The sequence below is a fragment of the Myotis yumanensis genome, unplaced genomic scaffold (genome assembly GCF_028538775.1).
Source record: "Myotis yumanensis isolate MYYU_CA2020_CCGP unplaced genomic scaffold, mMyoYum1.0.hap1 SCAF_3, whole genome shotgun sequence".
Classification (NCBI taxonomy): Eukaryota; Metazoa; Chordata; class Mammalia; order Chiroptera; family Vespertilionidae; genus Myotis; species Myotis yumanensis.
In genome coordinates this window covers 207,693,387-207,718,340 of record NW_027223754.1, presented here as the reverse complement: position 1 = coordinate 207,718,340, position 24,954 = coordinate 207,693,387, and the positions used below count along the sequence as shown (strand labels likewise).

The 24,954-nt window shown below is 54.6% G+C and overlaps 1 protein-coding gene across 3 annotated transcripts in view; it reads right to left on the bottom strand.

The window, feature by feature from the left end:
• Positions 1-10,489: 10,489 nt before the first annotated feature.
• The window catches only part of TRIOBP (TRIO and F-actin binding protein), a 55,935-nt gene continuing 41,470 nt past the window's right edge, over positions 10,490-24,954 (bottom strand). For 2 of the 3 annotated variants that reach the window (XM_070411078.1, XM_070411079.1), the window contains 8 exons: positions 24,204-24,314; positions 16,505-16,652; positions 14,826-14,928; positions 14,084-14,243; positions 13,895-14,005; positions 12,918-13,004; positions 11,968-12,131; positions 10,490-11,447 (listed from right to left, as the gene is read on the bottom strand). In XM_070411078.1, the coding sequence (XP_070267179.1) occupies positions 11,970-12,131; positions 12,918-13,004; positions 13,895-14,005; positions 14,084-14,243; positions 14,826-14,928; positions 16,505-16,652; positions 24,204-24,314 (882 nt within the window). In that variant the 3' untranslated portion in view covers positions 10,490-11,447; positions 11,968-11,969. Of the gene's footprint in view, positions 11,448-11,967; positions 12,132-12,917; positions 13,005-13,894; positions 14,006-14,083; positions 14,244-14,825; positions 14,929-16,504; positions 16,653-23,529; positions 24,048-24,182; positions 24,315-24,954 lie in introns of those variants that run through there. The other variant, XM_070411080.1, reaches the window with a different exon arrangement.

The following is a 24,954-nucleotide window of genomic DNA, read 5'->3' as shown; positions in this document are numbered from 1 at the left end:
AACCTCCTGGTTCATAGGTCGACGCTCAACCACTGAGCCACACCAGCCAGCTGGGAGAACTTCCTTTCTTTTTTTAAAAAATATATTTTTATTGATTTCAGAGAAAAGGGAGATGAGATAGACACATCGATGATGAGAGAGAATCATTGATTGGCTGCCTCCTGCACGCCCCCTACTGGGGATCAAGCCGGCAATCTGGGCATGTGCCCTTGGCTGGAATCGAACCCGGGACCCTTCAGTCCACAGGCCAACGCTCTATCCACTGAGCAAAACTGGCCAGGGTGGGCCAGAGCTTCCTTAATAAAGAGCTGGCATAAGCTCTGTGCCTTTCCCTCACTTCACTTCTCCTCCCTGCTGGCCAGGATAAAGATGTGTTGCCTGGAACTAGAGCAGCCACCTTGGACCATGAGGTGCATTTATGAATGGAGGCTGTGGGTGCTGGAGTCTAGGAACTAGGCAGAAAGATATTAGGAGCCTGGATCCCAGACAGTCTGGCTCAGCCTGGGATCCCCCCTCCAAACTTTTCTGGATAAGATAAATAAACACATTCATGTAAGCTATTGCTATTGCCACTTACAGCCAAATATCTCCTAATTCTCTCACTGATGATCACTCTTTGCCAGAATCTGGTGCCGGAACAGCTATGAGCCCTAAGTTCATGCAACTCCAAGTCCAGAGGGGAGATGAACGTGAGATAGACAATCCCAAGACAACTCTACTAGTGTTTTCAACTTCATACAACGGGCAGCCACTTGTTCACACTGTCAGTCAACTCTTGCCAGGAATCAGGCCTCCTGCGTGACACCAGGCGCCCACCGTGCTGGGCGCAGGGGGCACAGGGACACGGTGGCAGCTGGCCTCCCAGGGGCCCCCGGGCTAAGAACACACACCGTGAGCCTGGGGCCTTCTCTCCACCCAGAGCAGCTGGCTGGCCTCTGACCCAGGGCTCTAGCATAACAATGAAAACGATGAGACAGCCTTCTCAGTGCTGCACAGAAACTGCCTCATGGCCGCTGGTGTAGCCAAGTGGTTGAGCATTGTCCTATGAACCAGGAGGTCATGGTTCGATTCGCTTCCCGGTCGGGGCACATGCCGGGGTTGTGGGCTTGATTCCCAGCAGGGGGTGTGTAGGAAGCAGCCAATCAATGATTCTCTCTCATCATTGATGTTTCTACTTCTCTCTCCCTCTCCCTTCCTCTCTGAAATCAATAAAAATAAGTTTTTTAAAAAAGAAACTGCCTCATGTAATTTTCACCGCCTCCCTATGAGTTCCGCACTGTCATCCTCAGGGAACTGAAGCACAGAGAGGTTAATGGCTTGCCGGCGGTCACACAGGAGCCAGCAGTCTATCCAGCCCGCACTCCTAACCCCCACGCGCCTTGCCCGGCCTGGCCTGGGAGCACCTAGGGCGGGTACAAGCCTGTGGGCTGTCTATGTGAGTAGGTGAGCTGGCGAAGGGTGGGGCAGGTGTGCACACAGGTGTTCCTCGTCGCGTGTGTCTACAACTCTGTTTATGTGTCCAGCCTGGCCCTCCTGCCTGGAGCGCCCTTCCTCCCCTCCCCTCCTGACTCCCCTACTTACCTTTGAAGACTCAGCGCGATGTGGTCACCTCGCTGGCAGCCTGCCCTGGCTGGCGTCGTCCGTCTTCCCTGGTTGTTGTTGTCCTGGGGGTGGGGGGTGGAGGCGTGCCCCTTCACATCTGTGTCACTGGGGGCCTGGAACAGGCCTGACCAGGACATTAACAGGGATGCTAGCAGCTGCCACTGTGGGCGCGGCTGCCGTGGAGGCGTGTGCGTGCGGGAGCGGTGCCCTCCTCACCTGGCTTTGATCCCACTTGTTAATCTCAGGGGAGGAGGAGGCGCCCCAGAGGGTAACTGACTGGAGCCCGAGGGTGGCAGAACCAGGAAGTGAACCCCAAGCTCCAGCTCTGTTGTCTCCATACCATGTTCCTTTTGGGGCGATTTCAGAGTTTTGGAATAGAGACCACACACACCTGGGAAAGCATTCAGAATGTGTGAACGAGGGTAATGTCAAAATAAGGGTCCTCCACGCTGTCCACCAGCCTTCCCATCCCCTGTTGGAGGCAACTGCTGTTCCAGGTTCTTTTCTTTTCTTTTTAAAAAATATATTTTTATTGATTTCAGGGAAGGGAGAGGGAGAGAGAGAGATAGAAACAACCTCCTGCACGCCCCCTAGTGGGGATTGAACCCGAAACCTGGGCATGTGCCCTTGACAGGAAATGAACCTGCGACCCTTCAGTCCGAGGCTCTATCCACTGAGCCAAACCAGCTAGGGCTGTTGCAGGTTCTTGCACGGCCAGGGCCTCCTTCCCACTGTGTGTGTGTGTGTGTGTGTGTGTGTGCAAACCCTTCCAGAGGGGTTCGACGCATATACACACACATGCCCATCTGCACCTGCCAGAGTTCCTCCTTGTGCACCAACAGAGCCCATCGCACACCTGTTTCTGCACCTTGCTTTGTTTACTCCACAGTACATCTTGGCGATCTCTCCGCGTGAGCATAGAGATAATGCTCTCACTGCTTTTCGTGAGTGCCTGGCACGGTGGTGCTGAATTTACTTAAACCCTTCCTACTTCCAATGCTTCGTGTGTGTATGCTATTGTATATAGTCACAGACTTTCTTCATTTTAAATATGTTTACGGAGATGGAGCCCACAGCCTGGGCATGTGCCCTGACTGGGAATCGAACCAGCGACTCCTTGGTGCATGGGGAGACGCTCAACCACTGAACCACACAGGCTGGGCTAGACGTAGACTTTCGTTGGGTGAATGGCTCAGTGAGTGAATGAGTGAAGAGGTGAGAGAGCGCATGAGGTGGGGCCCTGGGTTATGCGGGCACCTGGGTGTGGGCCTGGAGACACCTGCAAGTCTGTCTGCTGAGGAAGCAGGAGCGTGAGGATCTGCTGGAGCCACAGGGTCACAGCTGCCAATCCCACGTGCAGGTCTCAGCGGAGCCCTTGGCTCCTCCTGCTCCACGCAGTGAGGCCACACTGCTGGCCAAGCGTGTCCACCAGGGGTCACCTTTCAGACTCGCCTGGAGATATCTTAGCTGAGGTCACAGGGCCAGTGGGTGGCCAAACCAGGCCTTAGGCCCAGGTGACAACCTTTGGGCTGCAGGCTGCTCACCTGCACTCACTGGGGAGATGGAGTCACAGCGTTGACCACTGGCCTCATTGAGCCATGGCCTTAGGGAGCTGCAAGGGAGCTTGGAGAGTGTGGCCGACTGGGTCTAGGGTGGCCGGAGCTGGGGGGTCAGCTAGGAGTGAGGGAGTGGGGAGAGGGCTGGGCAGGGAGCAACACTGAGGCGCTTGGGGAAGACGGTGTGGTTGGCCCCTCCATGATGCATGGGGGAGTCTGGAACTAAAGGATGGTGAAGGGGCGCAGCCAATGATGCGGGCACCCCTGGCACACCCTCCTGCCCTAGCTCGGGGCCGCCAGCCTTCCTGGCCCCCTTAAGAGGAAGTTTTTGTTCTACTTTAGTAGGGAAACTGAGGCAGGAGTGTGGTGATGGCTCATCTGAGTCAGCCCGGTAGAGATCCACCCAGAGTTCTCCCCACACCCACAGCACAAGGGGGACCCTCGCTCCTGGCCCCCAGGCAGTCTCCACGGAGAGGAGCCGGGTGAGCTCAGGAAGCCGCCTGCGCAGTGAGACCCGGGCCCTGGGCTCCAGCTGGTGACCCGGTGACGGGTGCTGCTCTGAGTACCGGCCCCCTCACCTACAAGGTGGTCCATTCCCTCCCTCGCTGGCCTGTTCTGGGGTTAAAGGAGGTAATGGGGTGAATGCTTATTGCGGGCGTGGACACAGCACGTGCTCCACAAAAGGCGGCTGTTTTTACTGTTAGGGCAGGCGGCCTGAGGAAAGCAATTTGGGCTCTGGAGCCAGATGTGCCGAGATGTGAGTCACTAAGTGACTGACCTTGCTGGGTCCTGTCCCCTCGCTGAGCCTCAGTTTCCTCCTCTGTAAACGGACACAGCGATGGGTACTTCAAAGGGTGACTGTGAGCATTAACAGGGATGGTGTCTGTAAAGTTTGCTCACGGCAGAAGCTCCATCAACGTAAGCTCCTCCCTCCCGGGCCTGAGGGCCCGCAGGGCCCTTGTAAAGTCCAGCTGGGACGCGGGGATGACAGGGGTGACTCACAGTCACAGCCAGGCCCTTTCATGTACTGGAAACTACCTTTAGCTCCCAGCCTCTCAGGCTGGCTGCTGGGCTTCCCAACCGGATTATGGGGGAAACCCAGCCCTTTGCCACTGGCGCACGGGTGGGGCTGAAGCTGTGGCTGGGTAGTCATTTACTTCCTGTTACTAGGTCAGTTAGTCAATCAACAAACACTTGTCCCACTGAGACTCCCTGTGCTCTGTGCTGGGCCCTGGGGAAACAAGTGAATCAGAACTGGTCTGGCCTCAGTGGGCTCAAAGTCTGGGGGGGCCGGGGGCGGTGTGCAGAGAACTATGTGGGAAAAACATGTCAAGTGGAGGGGCTGTGGAAGTCAGAACAGTCATCTAGCCCCATCTGGGGGGGTCTGGGAGGGCTGCCTGGAGGCGGCAGATGATGACTGAGCTGAGTCCTGACACCATCAGGCGAGGGGCAGGGAGTGGGCAGGTGCATGGAGGAGAGCAGTGAGGACAGATGAGTTCATGGCTGGGTGCCCTCAGGAGCTCAGGTGGCTTCACGTGGAAGCCTGGAGCCCAGGGAACCTGAGGGGCAGGGAGAAGGGGCTGGGGCAGGCTGAGGGGTTTATTCGCCGTGACTAAGGGCAGGAGGGGGTAGGCAGGGCTTCACGAAGGGAAATAACTGCCAGCTCTCGGTTTTATTTTATTTTATTTTATTTTATTTTATTTTAATATACTTTTATTGATTCCAGAAAGGGAGAGACAGAAACATCAATGATGAGAGAGAATCATTGATTGGCTGCCTCCTGCATGCTCCCCACTGGAGCTCAAGCCTGCAAACTGGGCATGTGCCCTTGACCAGAATCAAACCTGGGACCCTTCAGTCCGCAGGTCAACGCTCTATCCCCTGAGCCAAACTGCCCAGGACCAGCTCTTGGTTTTAGCAAGTTCACACTGGTGACATGCAGATTGGACAGGAAGGGAAAAACCCAAGGCTGGGGACCGGGGGAGGAAGGGGAGGAGGGAGGCTGATCCAGGTCACAGTCGTGGGCACCAGGGGAGGGGCTGAATGAGGCCATGGTCAAGGGGACCAGATAAGCAGCTGCATCCGAGAGCAGGAAAGGGTAGCTGGCCAGGGCGTGGTGGGGAGGAGCAGTTGGGCCGTACCCAGTGGCCAGGCTGGATTCTTCTCACCACCAGCAAGGGGGCGAGATGTTGGGAGCCCTCACAGGACACGCTTTTTGAGAGCATTTATTGTAGAACCACGGAAGGGTCTGGCTTTGTACCTGGAAATGCTGTGCGCCCCCGCCCCCGCCCCCGCCCCCCCCTCCCCGTCCCCCAAGCGAAAGGAAGTCTCAGGATAAGTGACAGGTGGGTGGGAACCTGCCAAAGGGGAAGGACCATGCCTCCCAGACCATGGCATTGGGGTTTGGACCAAGTTTAACCAGATCTCCTACGGATGGTGGGGGGCAGGGGCATCCAGCTAACCTCTGACGAATGATCAAACCCTAGCTCCTGTACCCCGGCCTGTGCCACGCATTTTACTTCCATAATCTTATTTAATCGTCATTACTGCCCCATAACCACCACCACAACCATAATAGTAACATTTGTATATCACTTACTAGGTCCCAGGTACTCTTCTCGGCATTTTACACCTATTAGCTCTTCTGTTCTGTTTTGTTTTGTTAATCCTCACTCGAGGATATTTTTCCATAGATTTTTAGAGAGAGTGGAAAGGAGAGGGAGAGACACAGAGAGAGAAACATTGATGTGAGAGAGACACATTGATTGGTTGTTTCCCGCACGCACCCCCACCAGGGCTGGGGATTGAGCCTGCAACCGAGGTACATGCCCTTGATCACACTCGACCTCGGGACCTTTAGTCTGAGGGCCAACGCTCTATCCACTGAGCCAAACCAACTAGGGTGAGCTCATTTTTAAAAAATTATTGGAAAGAAAGAGAGAGAGAGAAACATCGATGTAAGAGAAACATCCATCTGTTGTCTCTTTCACGGACCCCAACAGGGGATTGAACCCAAAACCTGGGTATGTGCCCTGACCGGGAATTGAACCCCCACCTTTTGGTGTATGGGACAACACTCCAACCAACTGAGCCACAGTAGCCAGGACTATTAGCTCCCCCTCCCCAATATATTTTTATTGATTTCAGAGAGGAAGGCTGAGGGACAGAGAGATAGAAACATCAATGATGAGAGAGAATCATTGATCGCAGGTGATTGAGCCCGAAACCCAGGCATGTGCCCTGACCGGGAATCGAACAGTGACCTCCTGGTTCATAGGTGGACACTCAACCACTGAGCTATGCTGGCCGGGCTATTAGCTCATTTTTTATGTTCATAACACTTCTGCAAGTTATGCACTACTACCCCCATTTTACAGAAGAGGAAACTGAGGCACGGAGAAGCTATATAACTTGCTCAGATTTGCAGAGCTAGTACAAGGATACAGATGAAGAGCTGTCTGACCCCTGCCCTGAGCTCCTACTCCTTCCGCATCCTGCTCTCCCCCCGCCCCCGGTGAGGGAGGGGTGTTCAGGGTTAGAGCAGGGGCAGGGGTATAAACGGGGGCATTTGGGAGGAAAAGGAGGGTGGGGTCTGCATCGTTAGTGCTTTCTGAGGGTGAGCCCCTAGGGGGTGACATTGTCCCCCACCCACCCAGAGGCACTGCAGGTCCTGGGGCTGAGAGGGGTGGGTGGTTGTGGAGCCCCTGGATGGGGTGGGGCTGGGGAGACTGGAGCTCGGGACCTGAGTAAAGGGAGGTGGAGTGAAATCTGACTCAGTGGTGATAAGGAAGTGACAAAGCCCAAACCCCACAGGGCTCCCCAGCCTCACGGCCTGAGGAGGAGAGGGAGCCAGAGAAGAACGATGGCTCCCAGGGAACCACCCCCGCATCATGCCCTGCTGGTGTCCCCTCCCTTGAGTCTGGTCTGTGACCCAGTCTGTCCCCTCCCTGTGACCCGGGCTTGACTAATGTGATGAGAGCGACGCCACAGCACTTCCAAGCTAAGTCATCAGAAGCTTGTAATCCCAGCGGGGTCTCTTGAAACTCTCTTCCTCTGGGAGGTCAACCACCAAGTAAGAAGTCACTGCAGACTCCCCGGGGCCTGCTGTGCAGGGAGGAAGCCAAGCCAGCCTCGTGCAGAGGCCACTCGGGGTGTGTCCAGGGTCCCTGTCATGTCATCCCAGCTGAGTGAAGAAGCCACTTTGGACATTCAACCCAGCCGAGCCTTCAGATGGCTCCAGCCCAGCCACCGCGCAACGGCCACTGCAAAAAAGACGCCCAGAAAACTGCCGGTTTGAGCGCAGAGAGTTGAGTCCAGATCCCCATCCATCTGTTACGGGGTCGTGCGTGATAATAGAAGACAGTTGTTCTGAGCGTTAAGGCTGTGGCTGTTGGCTACACAGCGACAGGTAGTTGACAGGGCTGGTGATTTAATACCCACACGCCCTCGGTGGTAAACATTATGGTCCCCATTCCACAGATGGGCCATAGCCTGGCCAGGTAGCTCAGTGGGTTGGAGCGTCATCCTGTGCACTGAGGGCTGCCAGTTCGATCCCCAATTAGGGCACATACCTGGGTTCTGGGTTCCATCCCCGGTCAGTAACCATTTAATGTTTCGCTCGCACATTGATGTTTCTCCCTCTCTCCCCGCCCCCCACCGCTTCCTCTCTCTAAGCATGTCCTTGGGTGAGGATTAAAAACAAAACAAAAACCAGATGGGAAATAAGCCCAGAGAGGGCTGTGACTCGGCGTGGTGCATGCAGCCAGCTGGAGGCGGCGGCTGGGTCTGAACTCAGGCAGGTTTGTCTGCGGCCCCAGCCTCCGCTCTTTCCATAGGACATGCCTGGCAGCCACGCCAGGTGGTTTTGGCCAAATTCCCTGTGTGACAGGTGCCTGGGGCTTTCCCCAGGTGGCTCACCTGGGCACCTACTGGAACCCAGCTGTTTTTCGAGACATGATTCACAGTCAGCCGCACAAATGTACAGCGTGGTACATTTTTAGATGCGGACACACCCGTGTGACCACCACCCCGATCACGGACGGAATATTTCTCTCACTCGGGAAGTCCTTTGTGCCCAGGACTGCTAGTCAGTATGAGCCCCCCGTCCAGCCCAGAGGCCCATGACCATCACCATAGTGACAGTTTTCCTGTCCTTGACCTTCACACACGTGGAATTGTACAGCCGGCGCCCTTTGTGGCTGGCTCCTTTCTCTCAGCATTGTGTCTGAAGATTCATCATGATGTTGCGCGTAGCAGTAATTCTTTCCTCATTGCCATATAGTATGTCTAATGTATGAATATAACATTTATTTATTCATTCTGTTGATGGACATATTGTGCTCAGATTTGGGCTGCTATGAATAAGGCTGATATGATTATTATTGTCCTAGTCATTCTGTGGCCCTACGCACATTGCTCCTGGGTGTATATGCAGGAGTGGACATCTAGGTCATAGGAGAGATGTGTGTTTCTAAGAATCTGCCACACTCTTGCCCACAGTGGTGGCACAGAGGGCACTGCCACCAGCGACTTGCGAGAACCCAGGTCCCACATCCTCGCAGACACTTGAGATTGTCAGGCCTCTTAGTTTGAGCTATTCTCGTAGGTGGAGAGTGACATCTCATGTTGCCTGACTTTAGCTTGCCCAGGTGGCCCTGAGGGTGGTGCCTCAGCCCAGGTGCACGCTGGGAAACCCAGTTGGCTGAAGGCGTCATGGAGGCCGAGGATGGAATTGAGGGGTGTCCAGGGCTGGTGGGAGGTATAAGCACAGGGAGGATGGGTGGGGATCTGGACTCAACTCTCTGGATACTGAGCTGCCGTGCAGACACTCCATCTCCGAGTGGCTCTGGGAAGCTCCTTATCTCATGAGACAGGAGGTCCAGAGGCAGGGGTCCTGATTCTTTCTGCTCAGCCACTATTGACCATTGATGAGGCAAGATGGTGGCCATGTCAGGACTTCCCCAACACTGTCCACAGGCCAGGAGAGAAGTCTCCTTCCTTATGAACCCCCACCTCCATTTTTAAATCCTTACCTGAGGATATGTTTAGTTTCGTTTTTTATTATTTGGTAATCTTCACCCCAGGATATTTTTCCATTGATCTTTTAGGGAGAGTGGAAGAGAGAGGAAAGACAGAAACATCCATGTGAGAGAAACACACCGATTGGTTGCCTCCTGCACGCACCCTGACCAGGGCCGGGACTGGGGAGGAGCCTGCAACCAAGGTCCGTGCCCTTGAGTGGAACCGAACCTGGGATGCTCTACCCACTGAGCAAACTGGCTAAAGTGGGATATGTTTTTTTTATTGATTTTAGAGAGGAAGGGAGAAGAGAAACATTGATCGGTTGCCTCCTGTTCGCACCCTGACCGGGGGTCAAACGCATAACCTGGGCATGAGTCCTGACAGGGAATCGAACCTGAGATCCTCCAGTGCACAGACGACGCTCCAAATGAGCCACACCAGCCACGGCTTTGGGACCCTTTTTAAGATCAAGGAAGACCTCCCAGACGACCCCTCTGGCCTCCACCTCCAACCAGTACTTCCTGCATCCCAGTGGCTGGAACGGCATCCCGTGCCTGCTCCTAACCCACTAACCCATCGCTGGCAAGGTACCAGGCCCACTCCCCAACCGATGTGGCTGCAGTGGGGCCAGGCCAGTTCTGTGCACCTGTGCCTGGCCTGAGGTGCCCGAGGGTTGATGGGAACAGCTGTGAGGGCGAAGCTGGCTCAAGCTGTCCTTATGTCTTCATCAGCTTAGCCACAGCCCTGCTAATTGGACAGCCGGCCTGGCCTGGGGCAGCTCAGGGGGGCCTGTTCCAACCCACACGTGACCAAGATCAGCACACCCATCAGCCATGACGGGGCCTCCCACATCCACTGCCCCCACCTGACCCTGTCCAGGGCTGAGCATGACCTTTGGGCACAGCCTCGGGGACTGGGACTAAAAGGCGCCCATTTGATGGAGAGGCTCCGAGAGGGGATGTGACTTGCCAGGTCAGTCAGGGGCAGCCTCAGGTCCAGCTGGGCCCAGCGCCCGCCCCAGGGCGTCTCAGAGGTGCATGAACCACTGGGACTGTAATGTAGTGCAGACACTGAGTCCGTAGGTCGGTGGGACCTGGACTTGGTGTTTCTAACCAGCTCCCTGGTGGGGGTGCTGGTGCTGGTCTGTAACCCACGCAGAGCTGCAGAGCATCGCCTGGAGGAGCTAGATCTTCAGCTCCGCCCTCAGAAGCTCACAGGCCACCTGCAGGAAGGGTGCAGTGCTGGGGGCAGAGGGGTGGGAAACCCCACCTCCATCACCGCCCTGCCCCAGCCATCCAGGACACCAGAGCTGCAGGAACACTTTATTAAGTTAAGAAGGCGATGGAGCAGGAGGAAAACGCCTTCACGGCAGCTCCAGCGGTTCCACGCCCAGCACCCCGAGGGAGAGGTGGGGCCATGGAGACAGAGGCCGGCTCCCTCTGTCCCTCTGTCCAGAGTCCCAGGGCGCAGGACCCTCCAGGGCATAAGTAATTAGCAGGAGGTAGGGTGGGAGGAGGGTGGCTGGCTCCTTGCCTCTCCCACCAGAATCAACTCTGCCAGGGCTGCTGCCAGGCCCCAGGGCAGGGCCTCGGCCCCAGGAGCCCAAGCAGGAGGCTGGAGACAGGGGAGCCAGTGCTGGAGGCACACAGCCACCAGGTATTGCTTTTTAAAAAGTACGTGTTTTGGGAAAAAAAAAGGAAAAAGTCTATATATAAAAATCTCTTCACATATAAAATCCTGAAGAAGGTGCAAGGTAAGAAGACCCAGTGCGAGGGGCACGCTCAGATACGCAGAGAGTGTGTGTGCGTGCGCCTGTGCATGTGTGTGGTGTACATGTGCATGCCTGTGCGTGTGTGCACCTGAGTGTGTGTGCCTGCGTGTGCATGCCTTGTGGTGCCTGTGTGTGTGTCCCTGTGCAGTGCCTGTGGTGCCTGTGTGTGTGCCTGTGGTGCCTGTGTGTGTGCCTATGCAGTGCCTATGTGCATGCCCATGTGTGTGTGCCTATGCAGTGTGTGTGCCTGCGAGGTATGTGTGCCTGTGAGGTGTGTGTGTGTACCTGTGCAGTGTACGTGTACCTGTGCAGTATGTATGCCTGTGCAGTGTGTGTGTGTGCCTGTGTGTGTGTGTGCCTGTGTGTGATAGTTGTGAGTGCACGTGTAGCCCACAGAGGGTGGGGAGAAAGCTTGGCTTCTGACTTCCATCCAGCAGGGAAGGAGGGCAACTGGTCCCCTCGGGCTGGGGGTCTGCAGCTGGGCCGAACCACAGGACCTGGAAGACAAGAGAGAGGCTGGTGAGGGCTGGGGAAGCCCCAGCCTTGGTCCTGGGCCCCAGCGTGGCTTAGGTTACGCAAGGGTGGCCAGCAGGTCCTCCCAACACCTCTGGGCCCCAAAGGCTGGGCCAGATCTGCTCCTCCAGGCTTCTCCCCACACAGCGGGCCACCGGGCGGCCTCTCCCGAGCGCTCAGCCGTCCACAGGACTTATCAGAAAGAGGGAGCTGCCCCCCGTCAGGATGTCTGGGTGCGGAGCTCAGTGGAAGGAAAACTATTAGTGACGTGTGCCTGCTGCCAGGTCTGAGGGGGGCAGGCACCCCATTTGCCACCCACGCCTCGGCAGACCAGCCGGGCGCTGTCAGCCCTGAGGCGGCGTGGACTGACCAGGCTGTGGCTGCGGCACAGCATTAAGAAGCGCCACTGTCCCTATTTATAGAAAGGGAAGCAGAGGCCAGGAAAAGGGAAGTGCCCTGGGCAGGTGGCACAGCCCTGAGTGCACCCTCCAGGCCCGGGCACACCTCTACTCGGCCACACTGTTGCGCATCGCCTCCTTCTCCTGCAGGGCGGCCATGGCGAGGCGCAGATGCTCCTTCAGCTGCTCGATCTCCCGCTCCGAACGCGTCTTGATGTGGTTCAGCTCCACGTACACATCCTGGTACTTTCCTGAGGTGAAGCGCTTGTCCTAGGGGCGGGCAGGGGCGGTAAGGGCACAGAGCCCTCCCTCCCTGGCCCTGCCCACTCAGCACATGCCCACCCTGCTCCCTACTGGCCAGCACAAGCAGCCAGGCCGCTCCGCAGAGCCCAGGGTCTTCTCCCGCCAGGAGGCCCCCTTGGCAGACCAGCCCTGGACAAACCCCTCCCAGCACCACAGGTTTCAGCACCATTTGCAACCTGCTCAACATGAGAGCGGAGGCTCAGGCAGGTGAAGCTTTTGCCCAAGACCACACTGCAACCGGTGGCTGGGAGGAGAACCAGGTCAGCGTGGCCCAATACTCGGGCCCGTTCCATGAGTCTGACTCACACACTCCCAGAGCCACGGACACGCAGAGGATGTCAAACACACAGGGACATGGCACCAGGCAAGCCACACACTCACAGACCTGTCCTGAATCCCAGCCCCCCGCGCCACCCCCACCCTCACCCCCACTGGCAACATGGCTTGTTCCCTGAAATGCAGGCTCTGCACAGGCAGGGATGCTGGTCTTTTTGTTCACAGATGTCTCCCCAGCACCAGGCACCATGCCTGGCACAGAGCAGGTGCTCAATAAATATTTGCTGAATAAAAAAGAGCAAGTGTGGCCTTGAGCAAGTCACCCTTTCTTAGCCTCAGTTTCTTTGTAAATGAGGATGACACCTCCGGGGGAGAGGCAGGAGGAGTGCCTGGCACAGAGCAGGGGCTCAGGATGGGGCATCCAGCTGGATTCCGAGGTCCCCCACCCGCTGACACCCTGCTTCAGCCAGGACCTACCTTCTGCATCATCTGGAGCTCGTCCCGGAGGCACTGCACCTCCTTCTTCAGGTACTGAAGTTCGTTCTCCTTCACTCGCAGCAGCACCTGGGGTCACAGGTGCACGCTAACCCAGGGCCAAAGGCCAGAGCTACCCAGCCCAGGGCACACCGCAGCTGGCCTTCTCCTGGCCTCAGGCCCCTAGAATGCAGCTCCCTGCCTGCACTGAGACCCACTACACCCTAGGGCACCCCCCGCCCAGGAAGTCCTCTCTCACCCACCCTCGCCATAGCACCAGGACCTCAACTTGAGGGCGAAGAAGAAAAAGGGAGCCATGGTATGGCCCTACTCTGAACCAGAGAAGCTGGGACTCTCTGCGGACGACCTCATTAACCCTCCCCAAACCCCGAGGGGCAGGTGTTGCTGTCCTGACTTAGCTAAGGAGGAGACGGTTTCAGCCAGACTGGGGAGACTAAAAGCTTAGACTCTGGAACCAGACCGCTGGGTTGAAATCCCAGCTCCCACACCAACTATCGGTGTGCTCTTGGGCAAGGTACTTGGCCTTCTTGTGTCTGTTTTCTTACCTGTAAAACGGGGATAGTAACAGCATGTGCCCCATAGGACTGTGAGGGAGACTCGGTGAGTTAAGAACCTCAGCTCACAGAAGTCCCAGGCACAGAGTAACCGTATATAAATGTTTGTAAAATAAAGTATCAGGGTGATCCTGGGATCATGCCCACATTTTCTCACTGTAACTTCTCCCAGTAAGAAAGGTGTGGGAGCCCCATTTTACAGATGAGCTACTGGACTTAGAAAGGCGAGGCACTGGTCCTGAACACACAGATGGGTGGGAGGGCTGGACTCTGGCTGCAGGAGTGCAGCGCACACAGCAGGTCCTTCCCAGCTGTGCTGGCGTCTCCTTGCTGGGCCCAGCCCCTCAGGTGCCCTCCCCAGGCCTAGGCCCCGAGGACCAGCCGGGTGTGCCGGTGGGCACTTACCTCCAGCTCACAGGAGCTGCGCTCATTACGCCCACAGCCGCTGCCAGTGCCCTGTGAGGCAATGAAGCCGCGCAGCCGGTCAATCTCCTCAGACAGGCGGGCATGCAGCTCCTGCGGGGGCGTGGGGAGGGGGGATGGTCAGCGCAGGCCTGCTGGGCGCCCGTCCCCACCCACCGGGGCCAGGCCCACCTGGTTGTGGCGCAGCAGCTCCTGGCCCTCCTGCTGGCAGCAGCGCAGCGTGTGCTCGCGCTCCTCGGCCTGCTGCGTCAGGGTGCCGATCTCCAGGCACTTCTGAGAGTACTGCTCCGACAGCACCTGCAGCTCCCGCTTCAGCGCCTCCATGTCTGACCTGCCCGGGGCGGAGCAGGGGAACAGTGATGGATGTGGGCTCGCGTGCCCTCTGCCACCTGAGTCGGGTCATGGCAAACTCAACGCAGCTCCTGATTCCCACCCTAGTGTTGCTTTGAGCCCAACTGTGGGGCTTTGAACGGTGACAGGCTCCCGTGGCTACAGGTGCCTCCTCTGTGAGGGGTGGGTGGGAGGAGCCCATCGCTAAAGCCTCTGCAGCCTCCAGAACTGTGCTCGGTGGCAGGACAGGGACTGGCCGAGGCTGACACTGCAGCCCAGCTCTAGGGGACACTAACGAGGGGACAGGAGTTGGAGGCCGAGACCAGCCTGACAAGAAGGGGCCAGAAGAAAGGTGGCCTGAAGAACTGTCTGTGTGGATGGCATGGAGGTCCGACTAAGGCCCTGCTGCTCTGTTCAGGTGCCACAATGACAGTGGGGGTCTCAGTTGGGGGCAAACTGACGTATCCTTTGCCCAGGGGCGTCAGCACAGGTCCCTGACTCATGACCGCCAGTGTATGCAGCTGGGTCCCCGGCTCAGAAGGAGGCCCAGCCCACAGACCCCAGGGCCCAAGTGCCATCTCACTGGTGCTGCTTCCGGAGGCCGTCTGGGCCCTGCTGGAGGCTCCGTGTCTTGTTCAGCTCCCGGCTCAGCTCCTCCTGGTAGGCCTTCTTCATGGCTTCGATGGCTGGAAACAGAGCAGAAGCAAGGGGGAGGTTGGGGAGGGGTCAGCAGCACCAACTTCACCTCCTCTGAGACACCACACGTGCGGTGGAGACAGGAGCAGGCAGTGGCATGCAAAGAGCCCGGGACCAGGCTGTGTCGTCAACTGAGTGGCTTTGGGTAAGTTGCTCGACCTTCCTGAGCCTGTCTAGCAAGAGGGGGTCACAATCCCTCTCTGATGGGCCCTGCTGGGGAGACACCCAGTGTCTGAGCACTGGTACCTTTTGCTAGTGATGGCTGGGTAAAGCCCACACAGTCCACTGTCCCTGCACAGCCTGGAGGGTCCTTTAACAAGACCCATCTGTGTGGCCCAGCTTAGTGGTCAAGAGTACAGGCTCAGCAGTGGATACAAATCGAGGAGACTTTGCTCAGGGGACTTAACCCCTCTGGGCCTCAGGTCCTCATTGGAAAGTGGGGTTAACAATGCACCTTCTCTCATGAGTCACTGGGAGACGTGGGAAGAGCATTTCGAACAACGCACAGCACAGACATTAGCTTCTGGTTGATTTTTCAGACTGTGAGCTCCCGAGGACTGAGTCTCTTTTCACACTTACACAGGGTTGCTGTGAGCATTAAACAAGTCCTCATCCATCATCTTATCTGTAATCCCAAAATCCAAAAGCTCTGAACACTGGAAGTTTTTCGTAACTCTTTTGGTGACAAACCCCCGGCCTAAATGGACATGAGGCTATTTGAGGTCCCACTTAAGGGTGACCCTGAGAAATGTCACTGCAAATAACTTGGTGCTAGATTTCAGGGTGAAGCCCAGATCCTGCTGAGACACCTAATATATGCACCAGGTTATCTTTCTAAAAGCAAAACGCATGGCCCCAGGGTTTGGGATGGAGGGCCATGGGCTTGAGTGTGTCAAGCACTTAGCAGGTGTAAGTTCTAGATCATGTGATCTCTTCCATCATTTCCATTATTCTAAAACAATCTGGAGGTGCATGCGCTGTGCCAGGCACACAAAGCAGAGGGTGGGTTCAGAGCATGGCTTTGCAGTCAGTGTGCTCTGGGCTCCAACTCCAGCTCTGCCACCGATAAGCTGTGCCATTTGGACAGATCACTAACCTCTGAGCCAGTGTCCTCATCTGAGAAATGGGTCACTCTCTTGGGCACTGCAAGGCCTAGGACAGCTCACACCCCTCCCTGCTCTCCCTGGGGTCCGGCCTGCGTGCCCAGTAAGGTGGCCCCACTGTGAAAACTGGGTCTGTGGCTAAGCAGTCTCTCCCCCAGGACATGGCACCGGCTTGGGCATAGGCTTGGATCACAGTGGACCTTCCAGTGGCTGCAGGCCCCAAGGGAGCACTCACAGCCAATGGGGGGGGGGGGGGTCTTTTCATTGCCTCATTTTCCTCTTTTTAAGTAGGTTCAGAGGCCAATTCTGGGGGCTTCCAACTCCTCTTGATCCCTTACCCTAAGTCTAGCACCAGGGACCCCAGCTTCTTATTTAAGAGCCTCCCAAATCCAGCGAGGAGGAGCCTCAGCTTAGAGGTTTGCGAGGCCGAGCCCGCTGTGCCACTCCTTCCCGGGGTCCTCACCTGAGGCCGTGGCGGCTGTCTCCTCGGCCAGGAGCCACTCCTTCTCCTGCTGCAGCCTCTGCAGCTCCCGCTCGTGGTGCCGCTGCAGCTCTTCCATCACCTGCTGGTGGGAGGACTCCATCTCGGCCAAGCTGCGCTCCCAGGCCTCCTGCAGGCAGGGTCAGGGGTCACGGGCTGCTCCCATTGCCTGGGAGTGGTCCTTCTCCAGCCCGAGGTAGGCAGGCCTACCCTGGTCCAGGCTTCCCCTGGACCCCAGCACCACCAGCCTGTACCCGCCACCACCCCTCCCCTCCAGCTACAAACCTCATCCTGTCATTCTTCTGCTTCAAACCCTTCTGAGGCCCCCATCCTGCAGGGTCAGGTCCCTGTTCCATGTCTGACCCTTGCAGCCTCATCCCTGGCCCTTACCCCACCAAGAAACCCTCTAGCCCTGACCGGGTTGGCTCAGTGGATAGAGCGTCGGCCTGCGGACTCAAGGGTCCCAGGTTCGATTCTGGTCAAGGGCATGTACCTTGGTTGCAGGCACATCCCCAGTGGGGGGTATGCCAGAGGCAGCTGGTCGATGTTTCTAACTCTCTATCCCTCTCCCTTCCTCTCCGTAAAAAATCAATAAAATATATTTTTAAAAAAAGAAAAAAAAAAAGAACCCCCCCCCCCCTAGTTATAAAAAACAATTCAGTGTGTTCACACCCGAGCTTTAGCTCATGCTCTTTCCACTGCCTGGAACATTCTTTTACATCTTTCTTTTGCTGGGTAACTCACTTCACCTGCAGCCCAGCTTAAATACCCTCCTAGCTCTGTCTCTGGACAAGCTCTCTGCTGCCGCCAAAGGCCTTGTTTCCGCCAGATATAAGTCCCCCGAGGACACGGGGCCCAGGACAGGGCCTGACGTGTGGCAGGTGCTGGGCAAAGGAGCTGAAAGTGATGACATCACAGAACAGGGCCTTGTGGATCGGACTGGCCAGTATTTTTTTTAATATATGTATTTTTATATTATTTCAGAGAGGAAGGGAGAGGGAGAGATAGAAACATCAATGATGAGAGAAAATCATTGATCAGCTGCCTCCTGCGTGCCCCACATTGGGGATCACGCTCACAACCCGGGCATGTGCGCTTGACCAGAATCAAACCTGGGACCCTTCAGGCCGCAAGCTGACACTCTGTTCACTGAGCCAAACCAGCTAGGACAGACTGGCCAGTATTTAAAAGCCTGATAATACCCACTGCTGGGAGAGTCGCTGTGATGGGGTTCGTGGAGGGCAGTTTGATAGCACCGATGCATTTTTAATGACCCTATCCCTTCACCTAGCGCAGCGGTTCTCAACCTGTGGGTCGCGACCCCTTTGGCGGTCGAACGACCCTTTCACAGGGGTTGCCTAAGACCATCCTGCATATCAGATATTTACATTACGATTCATAACAGTAGCAACAGTACAGTTATGAAGTAGCAACGAAAATAATTTTATGGTTGGGTCACAACATGAGGAACTGTATTTAAAGGGCCAGAAGGTTGAGAACCAATGACCTAGCAGGTCCACTTGTAAGAATGACCCCACAGAAAGTCACACGTGTACAAAGACTGGCGACAGACAAGAACTGGAAACAATCTAAGTAAACAACCCTTAAATAAGTCATGAGATCGAGCCTTACAAAGGACCCAGGCAGCTGGTAAAAGGCAGAGCTGCGCACATGGACAGCTGGGGCAAGGAGTGTGGAAAGTTAGGTGATAAAAGCTGGTTTCTGGCAATGTACATGGGTGATCCCACTCACGGAAACAAAGCCCATGGAGCCGGACATCCGGATACATGTATGGAAAATCACAGGAAAGGTAGGAAGGACGCTAGCAGGCAGAGGACTGGCCCCCAAAGATGTCCACGTCCCGCTCCAGAACCTGTGAGTATCACCTATATAGCTTGCTAGATGCCCTTAAACAAGGAGACACTCTCTCTCCTAGATTACGGACTGGCCAGGAAGCCACGGGATCGGTCCGGACCTGCCAGGAAGCCACGGGATCGGGATCGGTCCGTAGATGCAGAAGGGGGGGCGGGGGGGGGCGGGGGGAGTGGCTGCGAAAGGAAAGGAGGCAGAGTGACATGAAGTGAGGACTTGACTCCTTTGCTCTCTTTAAAGAGGAAGGAATGGCCGGGAGCCAGGGAAGGTGGGCAGCCACCAGATGCTGGGAAAGGCGAGAAGCCGATCACACCCAGAGCTCACAGGAGACGCAGTTCTGCGGGTGCCTGGATTTAGCCTGGCGAGACCCATGCTCGACTTCTACCCCCCAAACTGTGAGGTGATACAGGAAACAACACAGATGTGCTCTGATGGCACTCTAGGCGACCCCTGGGGGCGCGGGGGAGCAGGCAGGGGGAGTTCATGTGTTTATTTATAACCTTTTAATTTGAATTATGAAAATGTAAACCTATTTCTTATATAATTAAAAAAATATTTAAGGCCCTGGCTGGGTGGCTCAGCCGGTTGGAGCGTCGTTCTGTACATCAAAAAGGTTGCAGGCTCAATTCCAGGTCAGGGCGTGTACAGCAGACAACTGATCGGTCGGTTTCTCTTTCACATCGATGTTTTTCTGTCTCTCTCCCCCTTCCTCTCCCTGTAAAGTCAATTTAAAAAACCGTAGCCCTGGGTGAGAATAAAAAAATTAAGATAATTGAAAAGGGAAGGTGAAGAGCTAGGGAAGAACCAAGGCCCAGAGGCCAGGTAAGAGGTTGTATTCTCGCCTGGCCGGTGTGGCTCAGTGGATTGATGCACCAAGAGGCCAAGGGTTCGATTCCCCCTCAGGGAACATGCCAGAGTTACGGACTTGATCTCCAGTAGGGGGCATGCAGGAGGCAGCTGATCGATGTTTCTATCTCTCCCTCTCCCTTCCTCTCTCTAAAAATCACACAAAAGAACTGCATTCTCCTTCATGGTACAGGGCATCTCACAGTGGTGGGGGCGACCCCACCTCTCCAGCAGCCACAGCCACACTTTGGAGGCCACTTTGGGGGAAGGGAAGGGCCAGCCCACCTGGGTCCAGGTGTTCAGGCAGTGAGCAAGGGTACCTGTCTCCCTGGGACTCTGCGCATGCCCTCTATAGATCCCTCTAGTTAGGACAATAGAACCTGCTTTGGAGTCCTAATCCTGGCTGTACTGTGGAATGACCTTAAGCCTCTTCCCTCTCTGAGCCTCAGTCTCCTTATCTGTAAAACAGACCTCATAAGACCAACTCCTGAGTGTCCCTAAGGCAGGGGTGGGCAACCCCTGGCACGCATGGCAAACATGGCACACCAGCAACTTTTGCTGGCACGTGAAACCCTCTCTTATAATCTTCCATTTACAATTTCTTTCTTAATATCGACTTTTTTATTTTCAGATAAATTCAGTGTAGGTGGATCTTAGATAAATAAATAATTTTTCATAACAAGTTATCTTAAAGACCATAGACATGGATTGACGAGAGAGGGGAAGAGCAATTTCTATGCCTCTGCCTTAATTCTCCCTGCCTTCCTAGATCCGACCAGTGTTTTGGTTTCATCCACATACGCTTGTGAATCTTTGTTCTCAGTGATGAATTTTGTTAAGTCTCGTAATAGGAGTAGCCTGACGGATGAAAGTAGTAGCTCATGCATATCTCTGAAGGTCACGAAATATAAACCTGATGTAAAATCTCTGTCATCAGTGATGCAGCAGCAAAAGTCCCACTGATAATATCAAACGGAGTCATAAAGTTTTCTGTCAGACTATCAGTGTACATGTATACATTAAAAAATAAATGTATTTTTCATCATCATATACCAGTGATGGCGAACCTATGACATCCGTGTCAGAGGTGACATGCAAACTCATTTTTTTGGTTGATTTTTCTTTGTTAAATGGCATTTAAATATATAAAATAAATATCAAAAATATAAATCTTTGTTTTACTATGGTTGCAAATATCAAAAAATTTCTGCCGAAACCAGTTTGGCTCAGTGGATAGAGCGTCGGCCTGTGGACTGAAAGGTCCCAGGTTCGATTCCGGTCAAGGGCATGTACCTGGGTTGCGGGCACATCCCCAGTGGGGAGTGTGCAGGAGGCAGCTGATCGATGTTTCTGACTCTCTATCTCTCTCCCTTCCTCTCTGTAAAAAATCAATAAAATATATTTTAAAAAAAATTTCTATATGTGACACGGCAACAGAGTTAAGTTAGGGTTTTTCAAAATGCTGACACGCCGAGCTCAAAAGATTCGCCATCACTGTCATATACTGTGTTTTTGTCGCTCGAATGAATTTTATTATTTCTTCAAGGTTCTTCACATATGTACGCCTTAAGAGACATCAAGTAGGTGTAACATGTTCTCAAAAAATTAGGGTTGGCATGCAGAAGAATTTTGAGTCAGAGATTTTGCTGGTTTTGGCACACACTCACAAAAAGGTTGACCACCCCTGCCCTAAGGTAAGCTAGTGCCCACCTAGAGACCACCCACCTCAGAGATCAGAAAAATAGGGGGGTGGGGATCTGTTCTTAAAGGTCAGTCCGGCAAGCAGAGCCAGAAGCTAATAGGGGGTCAGGAGCCTGGTGTCAGGAGGTGGAAGCAGCCCATGATGAGGGGCTCCTAGCAGGTCAGGGGCTGCTCTCTGACCTACCTTCCTGTGGGCCCAAGGCGTCAGCTGCCACCTCTGACGTGGATCAAAGTGGACAAAGAAATGCCCGTGATCCCCGCTGCACTAGGATGGAAGGGTCCCCTTTGCTAGAGGCACTACAGCCTGTGAAGTCCCAGACCCCCCAGCTGCTGTCCTGTGATGGCAAGCCGCCCCACCAGCTAAAAGAGGGGCACCCACTCGGCCTGAGATACCAGGTTGGGGGATCCCTCCCCAGCTGTCACCTCTCCAGGGTCCACTGAATCTCCAGCCGCTTCCTCCAGTGCCTGGGGGGACACAGGTGGCTCAGCTCCTCTTCGCTGGCGCCCTCCGCGTCCTGAGCCACTCCTCCACTCCCGTCTTCTGCCCCCCGTTTCCCCTTTATTCCCTTCTCAACGCCCCTCAGTTCTGCCTGCTCACCTACCATCCCAACCTCACAAGACAAAGTGTGACAGCCCAGGAGGCCTGGACTGCAGCACTAGTCTGACTCCAGGTCAAAGTTCTAGCCTCCTCTCTGAGCCTGTTTCCCTATCTGTATGCTGACACGTCAGAGAAGTGCTTTTCAAATTTAATTTTAGCGACAGAAACCTTTTCCCAAAGGAAATCTAATGCAGGTTCTAATAGTAAAATGGACAAAGGCGGAGCTGCTCTGACTCCCCGTGGATGTGGATGGACCCACCCAGAAAAGCAGTCCCTGGGAGACCACAGCTCCACAGAGCACAGCTTGTGGGGGTCTCTGAGGTGTTGGGCCCCACCCACCCCCACCCACCCCCACCCACCCCTTCCTCTTGCCTCAAAGGAGCCTTTGACAACATTGGTCCCTACCCTCTCCTCCTTCCACATATCAAGTGACCCCCAAGCTAGCCCTTCATGTCAAGCCCCAACTCCCCAGGCCTTGGTCTTCCTTCAGCTGAACCACATGGCTCCAGATGGGCCCCCAGGCCTTGACAGCAACCCCAGCCTTAGGGCCCCTTGGGGGCTCCCCTCTGCCTTCCTTGGGCCCAGTCACCCAGTCCTAAACTCCCCCCTCTATACCCTCCTATATCCGCTCACCCTGTCATCACCTAGCTCCTGCCATGGTCTTAGCCCCTCCCAAAACCCTTCCACTCCAACACCACCTTCCCGGCATCACCCCAAACCTCCTCAGTGTGTGGGACAAGATCCAGACTCCTGGCTTGGTGGCGGAGGTCTCCAGGCTAGGCACCCACCAGCCTTCCACCACAGCCCACGCCCCCGCCCCACCCCAGTGCTCAGCTCCATGCCCACCCCCAGGAAGGCTTCCCAAGAGCCCCGCACAGCAACCTCCCGCCTGAACTTCTGGAAGGTCCCTCTGCTCAGAGCCTGGGTTCCCAGCATTCTTTTCTGCTTCAGGCAATGATGTGCTGATTAGAGGCAGCCGATTATCAAACTTTTAGGAATTTTGTGACACAGTTAAGCAGGCCATTATTAAAAATTATGTAAGCTTATAGTTAATTACATTAAAAACAAAGCTGATACTCCAAACATCTCTTCGTAATGATTTCACTGCATTTTATTGTTGTCTATGCCCCCGAGGTTACTTCTCTTCTGTGTCTGTGTGGTGGAAATGCTCTATAATGGGTGTGCACATATCTTCCCAACTCCGTGTGCAGGTCCTCAGCCACAGTGGGAGTATTTACACCATGGACATTGGTAAACATTACAAATCAGGACTCGGTTTATTTTTTTATAGTCTAGACTTAAGCAAGTGATGAGAAAATGCTAGTAATGCAAATTAAATTTAAAAGTGTGCCATACCTATGACCACTACACTGTAAGTAGAACAAAAACCTGAAGGAATACTCTTAAGAAAATATTCTCAATAGAGAACTATTATCCAATTCAACCAAAAAATTGCTCATGACATTGACCAAGAAAAGTTTCAATATGTTTCTCGTCTTACTCATACACATAAATAAAAATGTCAACCAACATTCATGTTAGAATGACACTCGTTTGTCAGTTACCTCTGGATACAAGCATTCAGAAAAACCAATGGAAGAATTATGAGAAAAATCAATTAGCTATATAGAAGTTACAATAAAAAGTATTACGTATTTTTTATTTGTAAGTTGTATACTAAACATCCTTGGTATCAGTAATATATCTATATCTATATCTATATCTATATCCTAGAGGCCCGGTGCACAACATTCGTGCACTGGATGGGGGCGGGGAGGGGTCCCTGAGCCCAGCCTCTGGGGGAATGGGCCTAAGCCGGCAGTCAGACATCCCCCAAGGGGTCCTTAGCGCTGCTGCGGAGGCAGGAGAGGCTCCTGTCACCACTTCTGCACTCACCAACTGTGAGCCCAGCTCTTGGCTGAGTGGCGCTTCCCCTGTGGGAGCGCACTGACCACCAGGGGGCAGCTCCTGCGTTGAGCGTCTGCCTCCTGGTGGTCAGTGCGCATCATGGCGACCAGTGGTTCCACTGTTTGGTTGATTTGCATATTAGCCTTTTATTATATAGGATATACCATATATAAGTGTGCAAGTGTGTATACATAGGTGTATTTTTTCTGGAGAGCTAGTTGTCCCCAGACATGGCCAAATGTCCCCAGGGGAACAAATTCAGCCTCAGTTGAGAACTGCTGTCCTCACGTTCCCCTAGGGGCCATTGGGAGCTCCCAAGTCCCAAAGACCATCTTATGAGGGCCTCAGCCTGGCAGGCATGGGCAGGATTTCTCTGTTTAGGGAGCACCTCCCAGGGGCCTGCCCATTGGACGCCCACTCCCTATTGGCTCCCCATGTCCCCAAGGTGGTGTGAAGAAAGTGGTCCAAGTGCAGAGTGTCATATGAGGGCTATCTGCCGGACCTGAGCTTAAAACCCCTGACAGCTGCAGGCCAGCTGACCTTGGGCAAGTCACATAACCTCTCACAGCTCAGTGGCCTTGTCTGTAAAACGGCATAATGCTCATGTCCACCCGCTGGAGAGACTGAGACAATGCATGTCAAATGCCTCCCATGGTTCTGGTACACAGGAAGGGCTTCCAAATATTAGCTCTTTTCTGAAAACATGGCAACCAGATACTTGCCCCCGTCCCCCACAAAGCAGCTCTTCAGCCTCACCTGTGAGATGTAGCCTGGGGGGATGTGACCATCCTCCTGGGACCTGGGTGCACCCTGAGGAGCCTCCCCCTGAAGACGCCATGCCTCCAGCTGGGCACGAAGAGACAGGACCTGTGAAGGGAGATGAGGTCAGTGGGGGCCTGAAAGCAGAGAGGGCTGGCGCAAGGCAGTGCGGAGCTGTGGATTGGAGGAGACGTGGCCCTGGTGGGGATGTGCAGGCAAGGGGGACATTCCAGCTGTGTCCTGGATGGCAGGGCCAATGAGCCAGAAGAGCTCTGGCCCAGAGAAGACTAGACAGGGTTGGGAACAGAACACTGTGGCCACATTTACATTATGTAGGTGGCAGGGGAAATGTTTTTGAGCCTCAGCTTCCCATCAGTAAAACTGTGATGAGATCTACCCTCTGGGACCATGAGACTGCTGTGAACATATATGAGCCTCTGTATGTAAAGAAGGCCAAGGGCAAGATGCTCAGTAAATGGTCTCTCCTTTTTCTTCTCTATTCCCTCTGTGTGATTGCTGAGGACAGAACTAAGAAGCAAAAATATCAAAAAAAAGCCCTGGCCTGTGTGGCTCATTTGGTTGCACATTGTCCTGAGCACCGAGAGGTTCCCGGCTTGATTACTGGCCAGGGCACAAGCCAGGTTGCAGGCTTGATCCCCAGTGAGGCGTGTGCAGAAGGCAGTAGATTGATATTCTGCTTTCACATCGATGTTTCTCTCTCTCCCTCCCTCCCTCCCTCCCTCCCTCC